Genomic DNA, 23,951 nt, shown 5'->3' with positions numbered 1-23,951 from the left:
AATACAGATAGTCCTCCACTTACAACCATTCATTTAGTGACCGTTCAAAGTTGCAACAGGACTGAATAAAATGCGACTTAGTTAGGACCATTGTTCGCACTTAACGACCGTTACAGCCTCTACGTGGTCATCTGATCGAAAATTCAGACACTTGACCGCTGACTCATACTTACGACATTTGCAGCGTCCCGGGGTTGCGTGATCCCCTTTGGCGACCTTCCGGCAAGCAACATCAAAGGGAAGCCAGATTTGCTTAACAACCGTGGGATTTACTTAACGTCTGCGGTGATTCAGCTTAACAGCCGCGGCGAGCAAGTTCGTAAAACGGGGCAAAACTCCCTTAACAAATGTCTCGCTTGAGTGACAGAAATTTTTGGGCCGCGTTTTGGTCGTACGTCGAGGACTACCTGTTGTGCCTCGCTCGCCCCCACCACAGCCAGGCCCCTCTCATCTCCTGCTATCTCAGCCAGAGACTGATAGTGCTGAAGAATGTCCTGGCATTCCTCCAGCCCCCAGCCCTGGCATCATGCCCGGACAAATCGAGCAAACAAACCTCCCTCCGATAGCATGTGCGCCTGAAGCCAGCCACGAGCTGGGATTACCAACAGCTGGAGTCGAAAAGATGCAATGGATAGATCCACGCTTCCGGAGAATGGAGAGGTGACGTCAGCAAAAGGAAGGGAGGGGCAGGCCTGGATAAGTGCTGAGTCAGGGAGCCACACCCCATGGCCTATATAAAGGATCTGCTTTCTGGCATTCTCTGAGTCAGGCAAAGTCTAATCTGGATTGCTGAAGTCGCACCTTGGATTCCTGCCTGCCCTGAGGACTCTGATAGGACTTTGGCAGAGCTGCAGAGGCACGTTTGATACGGACTTCCCCGACCCGGCCGTCAGAGGAGGAGTGGGACACGACACTACCTGTAGCGTCTATCTCCCCTCTGGCTGTGTTCTTCAGGTTGATGGAAGACGGGCCAACCGCAGTCCAAGTAATGTTGGGTTTCTCCAATTTTCAGACACCTAGAACAGGGGTCTGCAAACTTGGCTCTTTTTTTAAGACTTGTGGACTTCAACTCCCAGCTTTGCTGGCTGAGGAACTCTGGGAGTTGAAGTCCACAAGTCTTCAAAGAGCCAAGTTTGCAGACCCCTGACCTAGAAGATGGGTGGACTTCAACTCCCAGAATTGGACCTGACAATTCTGACCCCAGGCAGAATTTATTTATTTATTTATTTTTCAAATTTATATACCGCCCTATCTCCCTAAGGACTCAGGGCGGTTCACAGGCAGTTAAAATACATATAAATACAGATTAAAAAACAATTAAAAAACTTATTCTATTGCCCCAAATTTAAAATAGTATAAATAATAAAAACCCCTTAAAACCCATAACTTTAAAATCTAATCCAGTCCCGCGCAGATAAATAAGTGTGTTTTAAGCTCGCGACGAAAGGTTCGGAGGTCCGGAAGTTGGCGAAGTCCTGGAGGGAGTTCGTTCCAGAGGGTGGGAGCCCCCACAGAGAAGGCCCTCCCCCTGGGTGTCGCCAGACGGCACTGCCTAGCTGACGGCACCCTGAGGAGTCCCTCTCTGTGAGAGCGCACGGGTCAGTGAGAGGTATTTGGTAGCAGTAGGCGGTCCCGTAAATAGCCCGGCCCTATGCCATGGAGCGCTTTAAAGATTGTCACCAGCACCTTGAAGCGCACCGGGAAGGCCACAGGTAGCCAGTGCAGTCTGCGCAGGATAGGTGTAACACGGGAGCCACGAGGGCTCCTCTATCACCAGCGCAGCTGCATTCTGAACTAACTGAGCCTCCGGATGCCCCTCAAGGGAGCCCCATGTAGAGAGCATTGCAATAATCCAGGCGAGGCGTCACGGGCGTGGTGACCGTGCATAAGGCATCCCGGTCTAGAAAGGCGCAACTGGCGCACCAGGCAAACCTGGTGGAAAGCTCTCCTGGAGACGGCCGTCAAATGATCTTCAAAAGACAGCCGCTCATCCAGGAGAACGCCCAGATTGCGCACCCTCTCCATCGGGCCAGTGACTCGCCCCAACAGTCAGCCGAGGACTCAGCTGACTGTACCGGGATGCCGCATCCACAGCCACTCTGTCTTGGAAGGATTGAGCTTGAGCCTGTTTCTCCCCATCCAGACCCGTCTGGCTTCCAAACACGGGACAGCACTTGATAGCTTCATTGGGGTGGCCGGTGTGGAAAAGTACAGCTGGGTGTCATCAGCGTACAGCTGGTACCTCACACGAAGCCACTGATGATCTCACCCAGCGGCTTCATATAGATGTTGAACAGAAGGCGAGAGAATCGACCCTGCGGCACCCACAAGTGAGGCGCCTCGGGGCCGACCTCTGCCCCTGTCAACACCGTCTGCGACGGTCGGAGAGATGGGAGGAGAACCACCGATAAGCGGTGCCTCCACTCCCAATCCCTCCAACCGGCGCAGCAGGATACCATAGTCGATGGTATCGAAAGCCGCTGAGAGGTCTAATAGGACCAGGACAGAGGAACAACCCCTATCCCTGGCCCTCAGAGATCATCCTGTGACCAAAGCCGTCTCCGTGCTGTAGCCGGGCGGAAACCGGACTGGAGCAGGTCTAGATAGACAGTTTCATCCAGGTGCAGAAACTGATATGCCACCATACTCTCTACAACCTTCGCAGCGGGTTGGAGACAGACGATAATTACCTAAGACAGCGGGTCAGGAGGCTTCTTGAGGAGGGGCCTCACCACCGCCTCTTTCAAGGCGGCCGGAAAGACTCCCTCCAACAAGGAGGCACTCGTAATCGCCTGGAGCCAGCCTCGTGTCACCTCCTGAGTGGCCAGCACCAGCCAGGAGGGGCACGGGTCCAGTAAACACGTGGTGGCATTCAGCCTACCCAACAACCTGTCCATGTCCTCGGGAGCCACAGGGTCAAACTCATCCCAGAAAATGTAACCAAGACCACCCTCAGACGCCTCATCTGAATCGCAATTTTGGTCTAGACCGTCTCGAAGCTGAACGATTTTATCGTATAGATAACCGTTAAACTCCTCAGCACGTCCCTGCAACGGGTCATCCCGCTCCCCCTGGTGAAGGAGGGAACGGGTCACCCGAAACAGGGCGGCTGGGCGGTTATCTGCCGACGCAATGAGGGAGGCGTAGCGCCTCGCTTCCCTCAGTGCCACCAGGTAGGTCTAGTATAGGACCTAACTAGTGTCGATCAGCCTCTAAGCGGCTAGACCTCCAGGAGCTCTCTAGGCGTCTTCTCCGGCGTTTCATCCCCTCAGCTCCTCGGAGAACCAAGGGCGGTTGGGATCTGCGCGGGTCAGAGGCCGCAGAGGCACGACACGGTCTAAAGCCCCAGCCGCAGCCCGTTGCCAGGCTGCGGCTGGTTCCTCTGCCGTGCCGTGAGCCAGACGCTCAGGAAGTGGCCCAAGCTCCGTCCGGAACCTCTCCGGGTCCATCAGGCGCCTGGGACGGAACCAACGTTGTGGCTCCGTCTCCCTGCGGTGTTGAGTGGCGGTCAGAAAGTCCAGGCGAAGGAGAGAGTGATCTGACCATGACAAAGGTTCTATGACTACATCTCTCAAATCCAGATCCTTCAACCACTGACCAGAGATAAAAATAAGATCCAGAGTGCCACCCCCGATGTGAGTGGGGCCACCCACTACTTGAGTCAGGTCCAAGGCCGTCATGGAAGCCATGAACTCCCGGGCCCCCGTCGATGACGGGCCCGCCGATGGCAAGTTTAAGTCCTCATGACTAAAAGTCTGGGGGTCTCCACTGCCACCCCGGCAAGCACCTCCAGGAGCTCGGGCAGGGCAGCTGTCACGCAGCAAGGAGCCAGGTACGTGACCAGCAAGCCCATCTGACACCGATGACCCCATCTCACAAAGAGGGATTTGCACCCGGCGATCTGAGGTACAGTGGTCTCCCTCGGCTCTAGACTCTCTTTAATAGCAACCGCCACCCCCCCCACCCCTACCCTGGGCTCTCGGCTGATGGAATGCACGGAAGCCTGGCGGGCACATCTGTACCAGGGGCACGCCCCCTTCAGTGCCCAACCAGGTCTCCGTAACGCCTATAAGATCCGCAGCGCCACCCTGGATAAGATCGTGTATTAGGGGGGGCCTTATTGGCCACGGACCGTGCGTTGCATAACATAAGACGAAGGCCCAGGCTCTGAGGGTCTTGACCATCCGGGGAACAGGAAAAGTCAGAGGGATCGGGGCACGCGATCGCTTGCAGACATCGAACGCGTGACCCCCTAGACGTCGATCCCCCTTCGCCATATCTGCCCCTCCACTTACCGTGCAAATGGAACCACCCTCACGGAAAGGAACACATTCCCCCATAACCTCCGAACCCACTAAATAATCGCCACGAGCACGCGCGAGACTGGTTTCCCTCGATGGGCTACCCCAATACCCGCCCTAACCCTCCCACCCCACCCCCACCCGACACTACCCTCCCCCTCCAACCCAAACCCGTCAGTTCCGCCTCCTTAAAATTCCCATTAAAATTCCCTTTAAAAACCCGATTAAAATAATTAATTAAAAATCCCCTGAGTCTCCTATTTTTGGCATGCCATCTCTCGGGGTTCCAAAACCCGTCCTCAAGATGGGCCCTCGATAATGTGGGGGGCCAGACCCGCGAGAGAGGGGAATCTCGCAGGGCAAGAAGGTCAGCCGCTGTAAATGTCCGCATGATAAAAGTCCGGCAAACAGACCCATCCTGGACCTGTCAAGATGGAAATTGGCACCAGTAATTCCAGTGGAAGACAGGCGGGATATGGGCCTTGGCGGGAGATAACCAACCCGCCATGAGACAGCCAGAGCCCCAACCCCTCATCTCCAATCCCGAGGGGTGGTCTATGGGCGCGGGGGGGGGGGGAGAAGGATATAGTCCTACAATAGTCAAGCTAGGATTGTCCAGGACCATCCTCAATTCCCCCAGCTGGGGACCAAAGGTCTTCAGAAGATCCCCTTGCAGCCAGCCCATGGGCATCCTCCAAGATGGTAAAAAGGTGCCTACATGGCCCGTGATCGTCCTTCAGGTTGACAAAGAGGCCGAAACACGCGCCTAATGGGCCAAGCTGCTCCACCGACGAGGCATCTCTCTCCAAAAGTCCGGGGGGGGGGGCAAAGGACTCAAAAAGCCCCCATAGGCGGGCCATAGGCGGCCTCTAGATGGGAGCGGGGGCGGCCCCTACACCCGGGGGCAACCTTCAAGATGGCAAAGAAGGCGACCATCGGGCCTCTTCGTGGCCGCTAAGCCAGGCCGCCAGCTGGAATAGGCCACTCACCCGCCGGGTTTGCTGGGTCATGCCACAGTTCGCCGGACCCAGTCAACCACCAACAGGCTAGGCCATGGCCAAGCCGGTCCAACCAGGCCGCCGCCACCGCCGCCACCGACACCGACACTACCGCTGTCGGAAGAGCCTCAGGCCAGGCTGCCGCCGCCGCTGGAAAAGCCGGGCCGCTGCCGCCCAGCCAGGCCGCCGCTGGAAAAGGCCAGGCTGCCCACACCACCGGCACCGCAGGCGGGGGACAAAGGGAGAAAGGCTCTAAGGCCCCTCGAAGCAGGGCCAAGCCAGGCCGCCGACCACCGCCGCGGAGAACCGCGGCAAAACCGGCACCGCAGGCGGGGGACAAAGGGAGAAAGGCTCTAAGGCCCCTCCCGAAGCAGGGCCAAGCCAGGCCGCCGACCACCGCCGCCGGAGAACCGCCGGCAAAAACCGGCCGCCACCGCCACCGCCGCCGCCGCCGCTGGAAAAGCCGGGCCGCTGCCGCCCAGCCAGGCCGCTGCCGCCCGGCCTGGAGAAGGCCGGACCTCTGCCGCTGCTGGAAAAGGCCGGGCTGCTGGAAAAGGCCGGGCCACCGCCACCGCCGCCGCCGCTGCCATCGTCGGCCACACCGCCGGAGGGGGAGCGCTCCGGGACTCCTCCTGAGGGAACCCGGAGACGCCCCGCCTCAATTCGCCCATCCTCCGACTCACCGCACTCTCTTCTACCCGGGCGGGGGGTCCAAGCTGTCAAAAAGACCCCCCCCCGGCCCGAAATAGGCCCGTCGCCACATCAGCTGTTCAGCGGTGCGGCCGCCATCTTGGGCATGCGCAGATATTGGACCTGAGTTGCGGAAAAACTCACTCACCATACTTGTGGGGAATTCTGGGAGTTAAAGTCTGCCCATCTTCACATTGTAAAAGTCGAGAAACATTGGTAGCACATGTGAACTTGGATTTCAGTTGTGTCAAAGCTCACCCCTCCGGATTGTTATTATTATTATTATTTATTAGATTTCTATACCGCCCTTCTCCCGAAGGACTCAGGGCGGTGTACAGCCAGAATAAAAACCCAAACAATACAATATACAATTAAAACAAAATTAAAAAACTTATTATACAATTGGCCGAAAACTTTAAAACATTTAAAATTCTAAAAACCCATTAAAATTCATATAAAATTTAGAAATATAAAATATAAATTTAAAAATACAACAAACAGTTAACAGTTCCTTTCCAATTCAGCATCCTGGGTCAAAAATGAGCACATTGAGCTCTCATCAGCTAGCCATACTCTTTGCGGGATTCGAACACAGGCTACTTACACATTAGGTAGATGAATTAACCTCTAAGCTATGGGCTCTCCTCACTTTGTCAGCTACACCAGGTGAAAGATTAAGTGGTTTTTCTCAGGGCAACCTGGTCTATCCCAAATCTGGGACGGAGCATACTGCTTCCGCTTTAGTCTTTCAGCCTCGATCCAGGGGCCTTCGCAGGCAGTCGCTTTCGCGACAAACTATTTTCTATCATATCGCAAGATCTCAAATGGACAGCTAACATCAAAAACATCATTAAAAAAGGACAACAAAGAATGTTCTTTCTGCGCCAACTCAGTAAGCTCAAACAGCCCAAGGAGCTGCTGATTCAGTTCTACAGAGGAATTATTGAGTCTGTCATTTGCACCTCTATAACTGTCTGGTTCGGTTCTGCAACCCAACAAGAAAAACACAGACTTCAGAGGATCATTAGAACTGCAGAAAAAATAATTGCTACCAACCTGCCTTCCATTGAGGACCTGTATACTGCACGAATCAAGAAGAGGGCCGTGAAAATATTTGCAGATCCCTCGCATCCTGGACATAAACTGTTTCAACTCCTACCCTCAAAACGACGCTATAGAGCACTGCACACCAGAACAACTAGACACAAGAACAGTTTTTTTCCGAAGGCCATCACTCTGCTAAACAAATAATTCCATCAACACTGTCAAACTATTTACTGAATCTGCACTACTATTAATCTTCTCATAGTTCCCATCACCAATCTCTTTCCACTTATGACTGTATGACTATAACTTGTTGCTGGCAATCCTTATGATTTATATTGATATATTGACCATCAATTGTGTTGTAAATGTTGTACCTTGATGAACGTATCTTTTCTTTTATGTACACTGAGAGCATCTGCACCAAGACAAATTCCTTGTGTGTCCAATCACACTTGGCCAATAAAAAATTCTATTTTATTCTATTCTATTCTATTCCATTCTATTCCATTCATTGTTTCCTTATTGCTTATTTGTACCCTATGACTATCATTAAGTGTTGTACCTTATGATTCTTGATGAAGGTATCTTTTCTTTTATGTACACTGAGAGCATATGCACCAAGACAAATTCCTTGTGTGTCCAATCACACTTGGCCAATAAAATTCTATTCTATTCTATTCTATTGTGTTAAATTTATATTTACCGACATTAAGTAGATGTAGATAAGTAGCCCGGGTTCGAATCCCAGAGGGTTACGGCTAGCTGATCAGAGCTCAATAAGCTTGAAATCAATCTATACTAGTCTCCCTTTATTTCTTTGTCGGTAAATATAAAATATTAACACAAAAATTAGGGGAGCTGTGTTGTGTGATGGACTCGCAACTTGGGGAAGAGATACCAGGTGGGGCATCCGGATGCGTACCTTATCAATCCAGGATACGCACCTGCAGCCAGAAAATGACAAAATTTGGGGATTATATAATTGCAAAGATGGATACAGCTAGTCCTCGATTTACAACCGTTCCTTTAGTGACAATTCAAAGTTACAACAGTGACTTGGAACCGTTTTTCACACTCGCGACCGTTGCGGCATCCCCAAAATTCACACACTTGGCCACTGACTCATATTTATGACGGTTGCGGAGTCCCGGATCCCCTTTTGCGAGCTTCCAACCAGCCAAGGCAATGCGGAAGCTGGATTCGCTTAATGACCATGTCACTAACTTAACATCCGCAGGGATTCACTTAACAAGGGTGGCGAGAAAGGTCATGAAACGTGGAAAAACTCACTTAACAACGGAAATGTGGGGTCAGTTGTGGTCATAAGCTGGGGACGACCTGTCCCGGCGATCAGGATAGGAGAAATAGCACCAAGAGGTTTGAAAACCGGATTTGCGACCCCAAATTATCCCAGGGGGAGGGCCTTCTCTGTGGGGGCTCCTACCCTGTGGAACGAGCTTCCCCCCCGGGCTTCGACAACTACCTGACCTCGGGACCTTTCGCCGCGAACTTAAAACTTATTTATTCCGTTTGGCTGGGCTGGCTTGATTTTAAATTCTAAATTTTAAATTTTTAATTGTGGGTTTTAAATTCTGTAATTTTTATGGGGTGCAAGGTTATTTTAATTTTTTTGGCTAATTTGAATCAGTTTTTTAAGGGTTGTTTTAATTATGGTGTATGTTTCTGTTTGTATTTTATTTGCCTGTTCACCGCCCTGAGTCCTTCGGGAGAAGGGCGGTATACAAATTAAAACATTATTATTATTATTATTATTATTATTATTATTATTATTATTATTATTATTTTTATTATTATTATTAAATTTCACCGGGGGGGGCGGGTCAGGTGGGTGCAAGGTCGCTGATCCAGAGAAGGGGAAGGGGGGCTCCTGACATTGTGTTTTGTATTTTCTAGGCAACCGGTGGGTTGTGACAGCTGCTCACTGCCTCCATGAGGAACTGGATCCCGAAAATCCAGTTTTCCGAAATGCAGATATGATCAGCCCGTCTTCCTTCACCGTTATCTTGGGTAAGCGGTCGCTGCGAAACAAACCAGGTTTGCCACTCAAGGAGGGAGGGAGACTTTGATAGGCCGTCCTTAATTTACAACAGTTTCATGGGATTGAAGAAAGTCCCTTAACGTGTCCGCCAGATGTTGGAAATGTAATCAGATACCAGGTTTGTATTATCACATGTGGTGGATGTGCCCAAAGGTAAAAAAAATATTGGATAAAAATACGGTACGTACACGGTTAGAAAAAAAATGGGAAAGCAACATATAGACCTAAAACCAGAAATATTCTTGTTGGGTATTCTACCAGAAGAGTACAATAAAGGAAATACATATTTAATTTTACATGTGTTAACAGTGGCAAGAATTGTGTTTCCACAACACTGGAAAAACGAAGAAAACTCTACAGAAGAAAGTGTAATTACAAAAATACTAGAATGTGCAGAAATGGATAGATCAACACTTAAAATTAAGGAGAAGGAAGAAATAGAATTTTTTAAATATGGGATTCATTTTATCAATGGCTAACTAACAGAAAGAGAAGTTAGAATTTAAAAAGCCTAGGAGAATGATTAATTATATAAGGAAGGTTCATTGAAATTGCAAATATTATTGTTGTTGTTGTTGTTGTTATTATTATGTGGTTGTTATTATTATATTATGAATACTATTGTTCCTATTATTACTATTTCTCAAAATACTATGAATACTGTTACTATTATTATTACTATTTCCAAAATTAACTGTACTCAGACAAGGAAGGTTCATTGAAATTGCAAATATTATTATTGTTGTTGTTGTTGTTGTTGTTATTATTATTATTATTATTATTATTATTATTATTATTATTATTATTATTATTATTATTTGGTTATTATTATGTTATGAATACTATTGTTCCTATTATTACTATTTCTCAAAATACTATGAATACTGTTACTATTGTTATTACTATTTCCAAAATTAACTGTACTCAGACAAGGAAGGTTCATTGAAATTGCAAATATTATTATTATTATTATTATTATTATTATTATTATTATTATTATTATTATTATTATTATTATTATTATTATTATTATGTTATGAATACTATTGTTCCTATTATTACTATTTCTCAAAATGTTAGGAATACTGTTACTATTATTATTACTATTTCCAAAATTAACTGTACTCAGACAAGGAAGGTTCATTGAAATTGCAAATATTATTATTATTATTATTATTATTATTATTATTATTATTATTATTATTATTATTATTTGGTTATTATTATGTTATGAATACTATTGTTCCTATTATTACTATTTCTCAAAATGTTAGGAATACTGTTACTATTATTATTACTATTTCCAAAATTAACTGTACTCAGACAAGGAAGGTTCATTGAAATTGCAAATATTATTATTATTATTATTATTTTTATTATTATTATTATTATTATTATTATTTGGTTATTATTATGTTATGAATACTATTGTTCCTATTATTACTAATTCTCAAAATGTTAGGAATACTGTTACTATTATTATTACTATTTCCAAAATTAACTGTACTCAGACAACACACTGTTCATTTAAAACATTGATTTTTTTATATTTAGTAAAAAAAAATACATAAATAAAACATTTTTTTTTTAAAAAAAAGAAAGTCACTGGCAACCTCGCAGTTCTAACCATCTCAGCATCCTTAGGATCAAAATTGGGGTGCTTGGTATCTGGCACTTATGTACGACAGCTGAAAGGACCTGGGGTCACGTGATCCCCGTTTCCGAGGGGCTTCTAATGAGCAAAGTCGAGGGAGGGGAGCCAGATTCACTTAACAACCATGAGAGATCCGATCTAGAACAAAGGAGAGATTTCCTGACAGCGAGGACAATTAACCAGTGGAACGACTTGCCACTAGAAGTTGTGGGTGCCTCATCACTGGAGGCTTTTAAGAAGAGGCTGGCCCGCCACTGGTCTGAAATGGTATTGGATTTCCTGCTGGAGCAGGGGGAGGAGGGGTTGGACTAGATGACCTCCAAGAGTCCCTTCTGACTCTATTCTTCTGCTATTCGTCTTCCACCCACTCCCAAGTTGTCAATGCTCCAACACTGGAAGTTTTTAAGAAGAAACCGGACAACCAGTTGTCTGAAATCGGATAGGGTTTCCTGCCTGAGCAGGAGGGGGTTTGGACTAGAACAGGGGTCCTCCAACCGTGGTCCCTTTAAGACTTGTGGACTTCAACTCCCAGAATTCCTCAGGCAGACATGTCTGTTTCTCTTACCTGCCAAAGTGGAAAGATTGCAGAGGAAGGGATTACAAGAGAGTAAGCAAAGCTGGCTGAGGAACTCTGGGAGTTGAAGTCCACAAGTCTTAAAGGGACCACGGTTGGAGGACCCCTGGACTAGAAGACCTCCAAGGTCCTTTCCAACTCTAATTCTAATTCCAACAGGGAAGCACCAAACTCAAAGGCCGGACGACACGGAGCAAACTCTCCAACCTCAGTCCATCCACATCCACCCTTCCTACAAGGCGGCCACCTTTGAGTACGACATCGCCGTGGTCGAACTCTCCGGCGAAGCAACCCTGAACAACTACGTGATGCCTATTTGCTTCCCAGATGGATCGCACCAGAAAGGTGAGGATAGGGGTAGCCTGGCTGGCTGGGGAATTCTGGGAGTTGAAGTCCACGCCTCTCTTAAAGCGGCCGCCTCTGAGAAAATACTGACCTAATCTTTGCAAATGGCCAATCGGGTTTCTTGCAATCTTGTGAACCCAGTTCAAGGTTCCCGGGTCCTTGCTGCTCTCCAAGCTGGGTGGTTTCGTTGGAGACGTTTCATGACCCAAATAGGTGACGTCATCAGTGCTAGAAGGGAGGAAGGTTTGGGAGGAGGAGGAGGAGGAGGAGGAGGAGGAGGAGGAGGAGGAGGAGGAGGAGGAGGAGGAGGAGGAGGAGGAGGAGGAGGACAATGGGGTCTGAGGTTGCTCCCAAAGATGTTTTTTGAAGAGGCAACTGGACTTTCTTGTTTTTTCTTTGAAGATGTTTTGCTTCTCATCCAAGAAGCTTCTTCAGCTCTGACTGGATGGTGAAGAACGGAAGGATTTATACTCCTTGCAGACAAAGCTGGTCATTTGCATTCCTTTTAGAAGGTCATTGAGGCCACTTGGTGGTTTATCTGTGTCTTCAAGTCCCCTGAGTGGTCCAAAGGGTTCCTGTAGGCTCCTAAAAGGATGCAACGAGCAGCTTTGTCTGCAAGGAGTATCAATCCTTGCATTCTCCAACATCCAGTCAGAACTGAAGAAGCTTCTGGGATGAGAAGCAAAATGTCTTCAAAAGAAAAAACAAGAACGTCCAGTTGCCTCTTGAAAAAAAAACCCTTTGGGACAGCCAGGACCTCGGTGATGGAGAATCTCTACAGACTTCGAGCTGGGTGGTTTCCTTGAAAACATTTTATGACCCAATTAGGTAACCTCATCAGGGCTAGAAGGGAGAAGGGTTTGGGAGGAGGAGGAGGAGGAGGAGGAGGAGGAGGAGGAGGAGGAGGAGGAGGAGGAGGAGGAGGAGGAGGAGGAGGACAATAACTGTAGGGCTCTTGGTGCTGCTTGGTTGTTTTCTTGCAGACATTAAATGACCCAACTAGAGAACATCATCAGTACTAAAAGGAAGGGGGTTTGCTCCCTGTTTATGCACAATAGCAAATAGCACAAACCTTACTGCTATCTAGCGCTGACGATATTACCTAGTTGGGTCATGAAATGTCTGCGAGAAAACCACCCAGCTCATGGAGCACCAAGGACCAAGGATGGGTGGATAGATGGATGGATGGATGGATAGATGGGTGGATGGATGGATAGATGGGTGGACAGATGGATGGGTGGATGGATGGATAGATGGATGGATGGATGGATGGGTGGATAGATGGGTGGACAGATGGATGGGTGGGTGTGTGGGTGGACAGATGGACGGACGGACAGATGGGTGGATGGATGGATGGATGGATGGATGGATGGATGGATGGATGGATGAATGGACGGATGAATGGGCGGATGGATGGGTGGGTGGGTGGACAGATGACGGACAGGTGGGTGGATGGACAGATGGAAGATGGATGGATGGATGGACGGATGGATAGATGATGGGCGGATGGATGGATGGATGGATAGGTGGATGGATAGGTGGATGGATAGGTGGATGGATGGACAAATAAATGGATAGATGGATGGACAGATGGATGGATGGGTGGGTGGGTGGATGGATGGATGGATGGATGGACGGATGGATGGATGGACGGATGGGTGGGTGGGTGGATGGATGGATGGATGAATGGACGGATGGAGAGATGGGTGGGTGGGTGGGTGGGTGGGTGGACAGATGGACGGACAGGTGGGTGGATGGACAGATGGAGAGATGGATGGATGGACGGATGGATGGACGGATGGATGGACGGATGGATGGACGGATGGACGGATGGATGGATGGATAGGTGGATGGATGGACAAATAAATGGATAGATGGGTGGACAGATGGATGGGTGGGTGGGTGGATGGATGGATGGATGGACGGATGGATGGATGGATGGATGGATGGGTGGGTGGGTGGATGGATGGACGGACGGATGGACGGACGGACGGACGGGTGGGTGGGTGAGTGGGTAGGTGGATGGATGGATGGATGGGTGGGTGGATGGGTGGATGGATGGGTGGGTGGGTGGGTGGATGGACAGATAAATGAATGGACAGATGGATGGATAGATGGACGGACGGGTGGATGGATGGATGGATGGATGGATGGATGGTGTTCTGTCCCCCTACTCAGTCTGGAAGACACGAGCGATGACTTAATTAGCTGGCAACTATTAGCTTTGGCAGCAAACTAGCGAGAGCCTGCCAAGTGTCTCTGTTATCTCTCTTGATGTCGATGAGTCAACCAGGAAATCAGGAACAAACAGTACTTCAGCTCTAGTTCTCTCCCTCTAAGCAGTTGATTTGCTCGCCACGAAGTGGTATAGCAGCCCTTGCTGCTTTTATATCCTGTGGGGTGTGGCTCCATGACTCAGCACCTCCTAGGCCTGCCCCACCCCTGCTTCTGTTGTTCCCGCCTCTCCTGCCTATGAAACCTAGGGTCCAGCCAGGCCTGATTGCCATCAGCTGAGTCTGGGGAGGGAAAGAGTCTGGGGAGGGAAAGAGTCAGGGGACAGAGGCCTCGTTATCTCCTCCACCTGGCCTGCCTCTGGCTCCTGGAGCTGAGCCAGGGAAGCCGGTGCTCCCGAGGTAAGTCCTGACGGCCCTTCCCCCTCACTTTCCAAGTCACTTTCTGACAGGAGGCCCGGCTCGGGGGGTGCAGACACAACAGATGGATGGATAGGTGGAGGGGTGTTTGGATGGGTGGATGGATGGATGGATGGATGGAGATTAGATGGTCATGATCACGTGATCCCCTTTTGTGACCTTCTGACAAGGAAAGCCAAGGGCGAAGCCAGATTCACTTAACAACCATATTACTAACAACTCCAACGATTCCCTTAGCAACTGCGGCAAGGAAGGTCGCAAGATGGGGCAAGACTCACTTAATGAGTGTCTCGCTTAGCGATGGAAATTTTGGCCTCCATTCTGGTCATAAGTCGAGGACCGCCTGTCATACCTCTTGTCTCTTTGCCTTCCCCCCAGGTGCCACCGTCATCGTCAGCGGATGGGGGAAACGGTTGCTGCAACGTCTCCCAGATGCCTTGATGGAGGTGACGTAGCAGCTCACGTCGATCTTGCGATCTATCGATGCATTCATGGGTCTCTCAGTGGGAGGGAAAGGGACCCCACCAAGGACTCACTCCTCAATATCCTTCCTTGATAATAACCCTTTCCCCTAATCTGGGGTCTCCAAGGTTGTTAGGATTGCAGCAGCCGACTCTACTTGGGGGAGGGGGGCTCTTAGAGGCATCAGCAGTGGTGGGAGTCAAATAATTTAACAACCGGTTCTCTGCCCTAATGACCAGCTGGGTAGGCGTGGCTCGGTGGTCATGTGACTGTGTGGGTATGGCCAACTTAACGTCACTCACATCTATGAGTGCTTCGCCTTAGCTGTTACAATGTAATAAGGGTTAACCAGAGAGGCGGTTTCTGTAAGCAGGGCAATAAAGATTAGGCTAGAAATACCACCAGAATGTTGCTTTCCTTACAGGATTAGCCCTGTAAAGTGGGAAAAAGCAAAATAAGATTTCTTCCAACAACCGGTTCCCCCGAATAGGTGCGAACTGGCTGAATCCCACCACTGGGCATCAGCCAAGGCAACAGGGGTCTCACCTCACCCCCTTCAAACCGCCATCTCCAACCTGGCGCTCTTCCGATGCAGGGTCCAAGGCGTGGAAGTCCCAGTTTAAAGTGAAAATAACCACATTTGGAAATCGTTGAGAAGAGTATGTCGATGAAGATTTTTTTTTATTATTTGCATTTATATCCCGCCCTTCTCCGAAGACTCAGGGCGGCTTAAACTATGTCAAGCAATAGTCTTCATCCTATTTGTATATTTCTATACAAAGTCAACTTATTGCCCCCCCAACAATCTGGGTCCTCATTTTACCTACCTGATAAAGGATGGAAGGCTGAGTCAACCTTGGGCCTGGTGGGACTTGAACCTGCAGTAATTGCAAGCAGCTGCTGTTAATAACGGACTGTCTTACCAGTCTGAGCCACAGAGGCCCAATTGATTGTCAATCATCCAGGCAGAGCTGGATGTCGGAAGATTGTCTGAAGGTTGAATGATGGCGATTGAACAAATGTTTCACTGGACTCATTTCATTAGTCAGACAAAGACAGACTCTCAAGGCTGACTTATAAACACACCTCTACTCGTCTCTGGAAATTCTCCATCATCCAGGTCACGGTTGTCCAAAGGTGCTTTTTTTTTTTGTTTAAGAGACAACTGGATTTTCTTGGAAGACATTTCACTTCTCATCCAAGAAGCTTCTTCAGCTCTGACTGGATGGTGGGGAAGGGAAGGATCAAAGAAAAACGAGAAAGTCCAGTTGCCTCTTGAAAAAGCACCTTTGGGAAAACCAGGGCCTGGATGACCGAGAATCTCCATAGACATTTCTGACTGATGGGTGTCCGGTCTCTTCTTGAAAGCTTCTGGTGATGAAGCTCCTACAACTTCTGAGGGAAACTTCTGTTCCACTGAATATAGAATAACAGAGCTAGAAGGGACCTTTTGGGTCATCTAGTCCAACCCCTCCCTGCCCAAGCAGGAGACCCTACACCATTTCTGACCAAGGGAAGTCCAGTCACTTCTTGAAAGCTTCTGGTGATGAAGCTCCTACAACTTCTGAGGGAAACTTCTGTTCCACTGGTTGATTGTTCTCACTGTCAGGAAATTTCTCCTGATTTCCAGGTTGAATCTCTCCTTGGTCAGTTTCCATCCGTTGTTCCTTGTCTGACTTTCAGGTGCTTTGGAAAACAGCTTGACCCCCTTCCTCATCTCTGTGGCACTCCTCAAATATTGGAAGATGCTATCCTGTCTCCCCTGGTCCTTCTTTTGACTAGACCAGCCAGGCCCAGTTCCTGCAACCGTTCATCGTAGGTTTTAGCCTCCAGTCCCCTCATCATCCTGGTTGCTCTTCTCTGCACTTTTTCTAGAGTCTCAACATCTTTTTTATAGTGTGGTGACCAAAACTGGATGCAGTACTCTAGGTGTGGTCTTACTAAAGCTTTATAGAGTGGTATTAGTACCTCCCTTGATTTGATTGAATCCCTCTATTAATGCAGTTTAGGATTGTGTTGGCTTTTTTGACTGCTAGCTCATATTTAGTTGATTGTCCACTTCTTCAGTCTGTACCTATATGGATCTTTCAGAAAAATTATACCCTTGGTAAAAAAAAAATGTCCCAGGAGTTTTTTTTACTTTTACTGCATGTGCCAACCGGACGGTTGGCAGAGAGCGGATTCCCAGCCATAAAGTGGAGAGATTGCAGAGGAAGGGATTACAAGAGAGTAAGCTATGTTGGCTTCCATCGGCTGGATGGGCTGGGGAATTCTGGGAGTTGAAGTCCATCCACTTTGAAGTGACTTGAGTTTGTGAAATGCTGCTCTAGGGTAACTCACTCCCTCTTGCTCTGCTGGGAAGGATCACATTTGTTAATTGCAGTTGTTCTTGTCTGTTCTTACCTCAAATTCAGATTGTACAGATTTACAGGTTAACAGAGTTGTAAGGGACCTTGTAGGTCATCTAGTTCAGGGGTCTCCAATCTTGGCCACTTGGGAGGGGGTTGTTGTTGGAGCAGTAGAAAGTTAGTCATAACAACATTGCGTATTCAAGGACTTTTGCCTGCGTCTGATGAAGACTGTATTCAATTGAGTGTGAAGAGTTGATTGGACAATGTGATGAACTTGTGGGTGTCGGGCAGGGCTGTGAACTGTCAGCTGGGTGTGGAAAACCTGGAAGCTTTCAATTTCGGGTTTTCCCAGCTGTGCCAACATGACATCTCTAATAAATTGGAATTTTGAGGAACCTCAAGTCTCAGAGCTTTATGTCGTTGGGGGTGTTCCTTGAAACCCTGATTTTTCAGGCCTTTAGAACCGTGTTTCTTGAACAGGGCCAGCTTAAGAGGTGTGGACTTCTGTTTCTAGACTCAAGCCATTCCTACCATTTATTCCAGATTATATAATAATAATATCAGAATTGGAAGGGACCTTGGAGGTCTTCTAGTCCAACCCCCTGCCCAGGCAGGAAACCCTACATCATTTCAGACAAATGGCTATCCAACATTTTCTTAAAAATTTCCAGTGTTGAAGCATTCACAACTTCTGCAGGCAAGTCGTTCCACTGATTAATTGTTCTAACTGTCAGGAAATTTCTCCTTAGTTCTAGGTTGCTTCTCTCCTTGATCAGTTTCCACCCATTGCTTCTTGTTCTACCCTCAGGTGCTTTGGAGAATAGCTTGACTCCCACTTCTCTGTGGCAACCCCTGAGATATTGGAACACTGCTATCATGTCTCCCCTAGTCCTTCTTTTCATTAAACTAGACATACCCAGTTCCTGCAACCATTCTTCATATGTTTTAGCCTCCAGTCCCCTAATCATCTTTGTTGCTCTTCTCTGCACTCTTTCTAGAGTCTCAATATCTTTTTTACATCGTGGCGACCAAAACTGAATGCAATATTCCAAGTGTGGCCTTACCAAGGCCTTATAAAGTGGTATTAACACTTCATATATACTAAAACTTCCACACGTATAATAATCTGTCTCTTCTTTCTCTTTAATTTCTTTTGTTAACTTGTCTATTTCGGTGCACTCTAAAACTTTCCCTAGAAATAAAGGGGGGGAAAAATAAAAGGGCGAAATCGGAATGTACAGAATGTATGAGAAATGTACAATATGTAAATAATAAATACATAAGAATCTAGAAAAGTAAAGCTACTTGTATAAGACAATTTAATGTAAATAAAGAAAAGGGGACAAGAAAGAAAATAAAATAACAAATGTGATATGGGGGGGAAAGGTATAAAAGCGAAAGAAGACCACTAAGAAATGCTGTTTAGAAATAGGAAATATTTAGATGTTATATGTTGTGTGTTTGTCAGATTGTGTATCAAAATAGAATAGAATAGAATTATTTTTTTTTATTGGCCAAGTATGATTGGACACATAAGGAATTTGTCTTGGTGCATATGCTCTCAGTGTACATAAAAGAAAAGATACCTTTATCAAGGTACAACTAAATAAAAAATATTTTTTTTAAAAAAAAAGAGGTGCCCAGAATTCCCCAGACAAAAATCAGCTGTTGGTTCTGGTTTTTTTGTCCTGCAGATTGAAATTCCCCTAATTGACCATGAAGTATGCAAGGAAGCCTATTCCGAGTTGCAGAAAATTGTCACGACGGATATGATTTGCGCCGGAGAAGAAGAAGGTAAATGGATATTGGGGGGAAAAGGGTTACCCCAGAAGCACGTGAGGTCCCCCAGCATCTATTCGGTGGGCCCTAGAGAGGCCCAGACTCTGGGTCAGAGCAAACAGCTGGTAGGATATGGGGCAGGGGTCTCCAACCTTTCAGACCTCAGGGACCACTAAATTCAAAATTTTAAATCCCGAGGACCACTATTATGAATTTTTTGAAAGATAAATCGTATTTAGTGCAATATAAAAAATGCAAATAATTTTTCTGCGGACCACCAGTGGTCCACGAACCACAGGTTGGTGACCACTGATATGGAGAGTCCTTGACTTACAGCCGTTCGTTTAGTGACTGTTCGAAGTTACAACAGCACCGAAAAAGGGGATTTATGATGGTTGATCACTCTTACGACCCCTTGCACGTGATCAAAATTTGGACACTGGGCAACTGGCTTTCATTTAACACTCGCTCTCTCGCTCTCAGGGGGAAAAGACGCCTGCAGTGGGGACTCGGGGGGCCCCATGGTGGCTTGGAGCAACCGGAGTGGCCAGTGGCAACTCCTAGGATCCGTGTCATGGGGCGACGGATGCGGCTTGCAAAACCGCTATGGAGTCTATTCGAACGTCCTCTTGTCCGTCCCTTGGATAAGGCAGGTGGCTGAGATGGACGACTGAAGCCACACCTCTGGAGAGCTTTCCTTCCTTCCTTCCTTCCTTCCCTCCCTCTCTCCCCCTCCCTCCTTTGTTTTCCTTCCTTCCTTGTTTTCCTTCCTTCCCTCCCTCTCTCCCTCTCCCACTCCGTTTTCCTTCCTTCTTTCCTTCCTTCCTTCCTTCCTCTCTCTCTCTCCAACTCCCTCCTTTGTTTTCCTTCCCTCCTTCTTTCCTTTCTTCCTTTTCCTTCCTTCCTTCCTTCCTCTCTCTCTCTCCAACTCCCTCCTTTGTTTTCTTTCCTTCCTTCTTTTCCTTTCTTCCTTTTCCTTCCTTCCTTCCTTCCTCTCTCTCTCTCCAACTCCCTCCTTTGTTTTCTTTCCTTCCTTCTTTTCCTTTCTTCCTTTTCCTTCCTTCCTTCCTTCCTTCCTCCCTCCCTCTCTCTCTCTCCCACTCCCTCCTTTGTTTTCCTTCCTTCCCTCTTTTCCTTCCTCCCTTCCTTTCCTTTCCTTCCTTCCTTTCCTTTCCTTCCTTCCTTTTTTCCTTCCTTCCTTCCCACCCTCTCTTCCTCTTCCACTCCCTCCTTTGTTTTCCTTCCTTCCTTCCTTTCCTTCCTTCCTTCTTTCCTTCCTTCCTTCTCTCCTTCCTTCCTTCTCTCCCTCCCTCCCTCTCCCACTCCCTCTCTCTGTGCTTTCCTTCCTTCCTCTCATGTCCTTTCTTCCTTCCCTCCCTCTCCCTCTCTCTCTGCTTTTCTTCCTTCCTTCCTCCTTCTCCTCATTCCCAACTCTTTCCTACCTCCCTCTCCCTCCATTCCTTCTCCCTCTCACCTTCCTTTCTCCCACTCCCTCCTTTGTTTTCCTTCCTTCCTTCCCTTCCTTCTTTTCTTCCTCTCTCCCTTCATCTCAAACCCATATCCATCCTTCCTTCCTTCCTTTCTTCCTTCCTTCCTTCCTTCCTTTCTTTCTTTCTCCTTCCTTCCTTCATCTCCTCTTCCTCTCTTTCTTTCTTTCTTCCTCTCTTGGGGAGGTCAAGAAGATCTGATCCAAGCCAGGATCCAGCTGTCGCAAGGACCCAAAGCTAAACCGATCTAAGGGTAGAAATGTGAATTTTTTTAATAAAAACCAGAGGATTTCTGCAGCCATGGCTCATCCTTGGGAAAGGATGGAGTAATGAGAACTCAGGGAAATCTCAGGAGAAATATACTCCTGGGGGCTTGTGAACCCCTAACTGGGCCCATGAAAGACCTGGGACTTGGTCACAAAACTCTGCTGGTTACCGGTCAGAAGCTGTCAACATCTCAGACTGACAGATTGACACAGGGGTAAAATCTAAAATTTTTTCCTACCGGTTCTGTGGGCGTGGCTTAATTGGTGGGCGTGGCTTGGTGGTCAGATGACTGGGTGGGCGTGGCCAATAACAATAAATAATAAAAATAATAAATAAGGTATACAAAACAATAAGAGGTACCAAAAACCAACTTTTACACACACACAACACAATACAACTGACTCACACACAACGTAAAAGCAGCTGCACTTCACCCAAAATGGCCCCTACAACAAGCAGGAACCTCACACTTTCACACTTTACACACACACAACACAACCGACTCACTCACACACACACACTGCCACATACAGCTTTGTGAGATTTTGTGTGTTTGTGTAATTAGAGTGAAACACTACAGAAACACACCAAATCTCAGAAAGCTGCACAAGTATTTTATTTTATTATTTTATTTTATTATTTTATTGTGGACTTTTTTTTTTTATTTACATTTATATCCCGCCCTTCTCCGAAGACTCAGGGCAGCTTAGAGTGTGTAAGGCAATAGTCTCATTCTATTTGTATATTTACAAAGTCAACTTATTGCCCCCCCAACAATCTGGGTCCTCATTTTACCTACCTTATAAAGGATGGAAGGCTAGTCAACCTCGGGCCTGGTGGGATTCGAGCCTGCAGTAATTGCAGGCAGCTGTGTTTAATAATTACAGCCTGAGCCACCACGACTTCAAATCCCGGAGTTCCTCATTCAGCAAAGCAGGAAGTCAAAGCAAGCTTTTTTCTTCTTCTTCAGTAGCTGAAGAAAGCTTGGCGTTGCCAGCCCGAAAGGAGCAGTAATTATAGATAAGTGAGGAGGGGGCATTGGCTGGGCATGGGTGGGGGCTCTTGTAAGTGGCGGCTGTTAAAAAGTGAGTTTAAAAGCCTGTGAGGATCAGGAAACTCCTCTGGGATCACCTCTTTTTTTTCTTGTTTTTTTTTCCCTTTGGCTGAAGAGGGTTTTTTTAAAAAAAAAAACTTTTAAAGAGTTTCGATGATCTCTGCTCAGCCCCGCGATCATCAGAGGTTTTTTTTTTTTACTTTTAAAGGCATGCTCCAGCTGAAGAAAAACTTTTAAAAGTAAAAAAAAAAACTCTGCTGATGGTGCGGCTCAGCAGAGGCAGGGGGGGCGGGGCCAGGGATTTTTGCTACCAGTCCTCCGAACCAACAGCTGCCATCGCTACCTAATCTGGCGAGCCGGTGCGAACCGGGAGCATTTCACCCCTGGATTGACACCTCTAAAGATCATGAAGTCTTGCCATTCACTCTTTTGAGCCTCACTTTGGATTCCAACCTCCAGAAATCCCAAAAATCCTTGGAACATCCCACTTATCCGGAAGACATTATACAGGTAGTCCTCGATTTACAATAGTTTGCTTAGTGACCATTCAAGGTTACAACGGGCACTGAAAAAAATGACTTAAGGCCATTTTTCACACTTATGACCGCTGCAGCATCCCCCTGCTCATGCGATTTGCATTCGGATACTTGGCAAGTGACTCATATTTATGACGGTCGCAGTGTCCCAGGGTCCCTTTTGCGACCTTCCGATGGGCAACGTCAATGGGGAAACCAGATTCACTTAACAACCATGTCACTAATTTAACAACGGCAGTGATTCACTTAGCAAACGCGGCAAGAAAAGGATAGGATAGGATAGGAAATATAGAATAGAATAGAATAGAATAGAATAGAATAGAATAGAATAGAATAGAATAGTCAAATTAATGGAATGGAATGGAATGGAATGGAATGGAATGGAATGGAATGGAATGGAATGGAATGGAATGGAATGGAATAGAATAGAATAAATATTGGAATGAAGAGAAGAGAAGAGAAGAGAAGAGAAGAGAAGAGAAGAGAAGAGAAGAGAAGAGTTGCAAGGGACCACGGAGGCCTTCTAGTCCAACCCCCAGCTCAGGCAGGAAACCCTTTCAAGGCAGGAAACCATTTCAAACAAATGGCTGTCCAATCTCTTCTTTAAAACTTCCAGTGTTGGAGCAATTATAACATCTCGAGCAGTAGTAGGTTTCAAATTTTTTTTACTACCGGTTCTGTGGGTGTAGCTTGGTGGACGTGGCATGGCTTGGTGGGCATAGCAGAGAAAGGATACTGTAAAATCTCCATTCCCTCCCCAATCCAGGGGAAGGTTACTGCAAAATCCCCATTTCCTCCCGATCAGCTGGGACTTGGGAGGAAGAGAATAGATGGGGGCTGGGCCAGTCAGAATGTTTACTACCGGTTCTCCGAACTACTCAAAATTTCTGCTACCCATTCTCCAGAACTGGTCAGAACCTGCTGAAACCCACCTCTGATCTGGAGGCAAGTAGTTCCACTGATTAATTGTTCTCACTGTCAGGAAAATTCTCCTTAGTTCTAAGTTGCTTCTCTCCTTGATCGGTTTCCACCCATTGCTTCTTCTCCTGCCTTCAGGCGCTTTGGAGAATAGCTTGACTGCCTCTTTTTTGGGGCAGCCCCTGAGAGATTGGAAGACTCTGCTATCCTGTCTCCCCTAAGTCCTTCTTTTCATTAGACATACTCAATTTCTGCAAACGTTCTTCACGTGTTTTACTCTCCAATCCAGTCCCCTCATTGCCAACTATTTTGGGCAGGTTCAGGGTTCATGGGAGAACCGTTTGTGGGGTGTGGAACTAGATGTTTCGTCTGCCCACCGGTGGTTGGCCAACACCCGCTGCCTTCCTCTCAGACCTGCGCTTTCTGCCACAAGATCGATTTGATCAGCCCCAACGAGAGATTGAAAAAAAAGTCACCAAACCGCCCACGATGCACAGAAACTTCTGACAGCCTGCTAAAGGAGGCTGAAAGGCAGCGGAGGGCCGGGCTAACTGAATTTGCCACCGATCCCATCAGGATTCGCACCCAGTGCTGCGAAAACGCCACCAGAACATTACAATTGGCGTCTCAACTTTCCTTGAGTTTGTGTTGTTCTTGTTGTTGTTGTTGTTGTTGTTGTTGTTATTTGTTTATTTGTTTTGTATCCCGCCTTTCTTATTTTTAGAAATAACTCCAGGAGGTGAAAACTTTATCCAACCTTCTGTCACCTCTTTTCCCC

The 23,951-nt window shown here is 47.3% G+C and overlaps 1 protein-coding gene across 1 annotated transcript in view; it reads left to right on the top strand.

Moving 5' to 3' along the window:
- MASP1 (MBL associated serine protease 1) overlaps window positions 1–19,749 on the top strand; it is a 102,136-nt gene extending 82,387 nt beyond the window's left edge. The window contains exons 13-17 of the mRNA XM_058187888.1: window positions 8,951–9,064; window positions 11,483–11,668; window positions 14,698–14,765; window positions 18,827–18,926; window positions 19,395–19,749. Of these exons, the coding sequence (XP_058043871.1) occupies window positions 8,951–9,064; window positions 11,483–11,668; window positions 14,698–14,765; window positions 18,827–18,926; window positions 19,395–19,585 (659 nt within the window). The 3' untranslated portion in view covers window positions 19,586–19,749. The remainder of the gene's footprint in view (window positions 1–8,950; window positions 9,065–11,482; window positions 11,669–14,697; window positions 14,766–18,826; window positions 18,927–19,394) is intronic.
- Window positions 19,750–23,951: the final 4,202 nt, after the last annotated feature.

This window comes from Ahaetulla prasina, chromosome 6 (assembly GCF_028640845.1).
Source record: "Ahaetulla prasina isolate Xishuangbanna chromosome 6, ASM2864084v1, whole genome shotgun sequence".
Lineage (NCBI taxonomy): Eukaryota > Metazoa > Chordata > Lepidosauria > Squamata > Colubridae > Ahaetulla > Ahaetulla prasina.
This window is presented reverse-complemented; position numbering and strand designations above follow the sequence as displayed.